The sequence below is a fragment of the Cicer arietinum genome, chromosome 3 (genome assembly GCF_000331145.2).
Source record: "Cicer arietinum cultivar CDC Frontier isolate Library 1 chromosome 3, Cicar.CDCFrontier_v2.0, whole genome shotgun sequence".
Taxonomy (NCBI): Eukaryota; Viridiplantae; Streptophyta; class Magnoliopsida; order Fabales; family Fabaceae; genus Cicer; species Cicer arietinum.
The window spans coordinates 42,758,431-42,760,649 of NC_021162.2; the positions used below are offsets into that span (position 1 = coordinate 42,758,431).

A 2,219-nucleotide genomic window follows, 5' to 3' on the forward strand; every position below is an offset into this window, starting at 1 on the left:
TTTTGCTTGAAAACTACTCATATCTGCCATGATTACTATATCACTTTTATTACCCATATTGATCATATATTTCCCTCTATCCCACAACTTTGACCAAAGCAAGATTTATCAGTGATGTTATATTGGACTACTCAAAATGCATTTTATAATTCACTGGAATTAAAAATGTTTGACTTGTTGAAATGGCTGATTTTGTCGTGCTAATCTAATAAATCAGTTGATTCTCTTTCCAGGTTTCACTCATGCGAACAACAGTGGATGAGAACAGAAAATTTGCTGATTTCATAGCAAATAAACTGAACAGTTCATCTTCTAAGATTTGTGTTTGCCTTCCAGAAAAAGGTATATCTGCTTTAGATGCACCAGGTAATCCTTTTTATGATCCAGAGGCAACTGATACTCTTCTCCACGAATTACAAAGGCTTATTCAGACTGATGATAATCGACAGGTATTTGTGAACTGTAAAGTTTCAATTTTGCTTGGGTTTTATTTTACTTGTTGCTAGGAAGACATTTTAAGGTCAAAAGTTTTGTACTGTGCAGGTAAAGGTGTATCCCCATCATATTAATGACCTTGAATTTGCAAATGCACTAGTTGATGCTTTTTTAGTGGTTAATGAGCAAACTGGTAAAGATTCTACTCATCCACCAGTAGCCATTCCTGAGTCTGTTGAACACTTCCATGAGGATTCTGTTTCAAATACATCAAGCTTTGGGACCATTGTCTATACACCTAGAGAATTCCCAGATGCAAAACCAGGTTCTCATTTCATTTATATTTGCATTATGCTTTACTTATTCAAAATAATTTGTTAATGACAATTCTACATGTGAATAAATACTGATTTTCTAGTGATTTGGCAGTTCAAATAATATGCATATTCTTTTTCCAGGTCTCCAACAATGGCTACCACTTTGCAATAAATAGTTGTTTTTTCCTCATTATTCATGTTAATTTTTCTGTGAAATTTAATTAGTGTCGGGATGTTCCCCTGAAAAAAATATCTACTCAATGCCAATAGCTTCTTTTTGTGTTAAATTTGGAAAAATAATTGGCCTTTTGTCTAACTTTGTAAGTACCGCTTTCATTTCTGCTGGCAGAAACCTAGTAGGTTACATTACCCACGGACAATTCATGGATAAAATTATCAATATTAAATATAAAATATTAGACTTGTCACGGATGATCCGTGGGTAATGTAACCTACGACTTTTCCGTCGATAACTATCTACTATTTTACCTACGGCAAATCTATGAGTAACGTTACCCACGGAGACTCAGTGGGTCATATTACCCACGGACAATCCCTAGGTAAGTGTGTCCCACAGCTTGTCCGTCGGTAAATATTTTCCTACGAGCGATTTAGCTACGAACTCGTGTCCGTGGCTAATCCGTAGGTAATTTTACGTTACCTACGGATAGTCCGTGGGTAAAGATAAAATTTGCCGTAGGTAATAACAGTTTTTCTTGTAGTGAATCTTCTTTAGTAAAGACAATATCACCTCTTTGGCCCGATCACTCGTCTAATCATTTAACCAGTCAAAACATTTGCATTCTTTTATGCCATGTATCTATACGATAAAGAACGTGACCAATAAAACCCAGAAAAAATGAATAACGTTTAAGAAAATAGTGATGAATAAATCCCATAAAAAGTGAATAAAACCATTAAGAACAAAATGATAAACTTCAAAAAAAGACCTCAAAACAAAGGGATGACAAAAACCATTAGAATAGATGGATGAAGAAAAAAAAAAGCTTAATTTGTAAATACCCAAAAAAATGAATTTGAAAATCTACAAATACCCTAATTCCATCCATACCTGAAATAAACCACAACCATAAAAAATCCTTCTAGAGTTTTCGAGTATCCACAAAGTCGCCAATGGCGTCTTGAATCCACAACAACAATGATGTAACCTTTTTCTTTGCAGGTTTGAAGATTTTGTTCCCATAAAGTAATGTGATTCAGTCATTCTTTTTCTCTGTATCGTCATTCTTTTTTCTCGTCACTTCTTTCCCTTCTTGTCACCTTTTCTTCTTTATCCTTCCCCATCTTGTGGGGGAGTATAGATATACTAACAACAATATCTTGATTGTTGTCTTCATTGTCGCATGACAATCTGTCCATGTCATCATGCATCATTGTAATTTATTCCTTTTAATTATTTTCCTTCAATCTAGCATAACAGTTTTGGCAATTTTCATTTCATTGTAA

At 34.2% G+C, this 2,219-nt stretch overlaps 1 protein-coding gene across 1 annotated transcript; it reads left to right on the forward strand.

Moving 5' to 3' along the window:
• Nucleotides 1-62: 62 nt before the first annotated feature.
• On the forward strand, nucleotides 63-1,958 carry LOC105851191 (toMV susceptible protein tm-1(GCR26)-like). Its single transcript, XM_027330807.2, has 3 exons — nucleotides 63-449; nucleotides 544-760; nucleotides 1,936-1,958. The coding sequence occupies exons 1-3, from the start codon at nucleotides 243-245 to the stop codon at nucleotides 1,956-1,958; spliced, it is 447 nt and encodes a 148-aa protein (XP_027186608.2). The 5' UTR covers nucleotides 63-242.
• Nucleotides 1,959-2,219: the final 261 nt, after the last annotated feature.

What these genes read in the sequence shown, in the direction of transcription:
- LOC105851191 (XM_027330807.2), top strand. Translation starts at nt 243, where the DNA reads ATGCGAACAACAGTGGATGAGAACAGAAAATTTGCTGATTTCATAGCA. An exon ending in AGACTGATGATAATCGACAG is followed by an intron (nt 450 to 543) that starts GTATTTGTGAAC and finishes TGTACTGTGCAG; the next exon opens with GTAAAGGTGTATCCCCATCA. An exon ending in ATTCCCAGATGCAAAACCAG is followed by an intron (nt 761 to 1,935) that starts GTTCTCATTTCA and finishes TTTTCTTTGCAG; the next exon opens with GTTTGAAGATTTTGTTCCCA.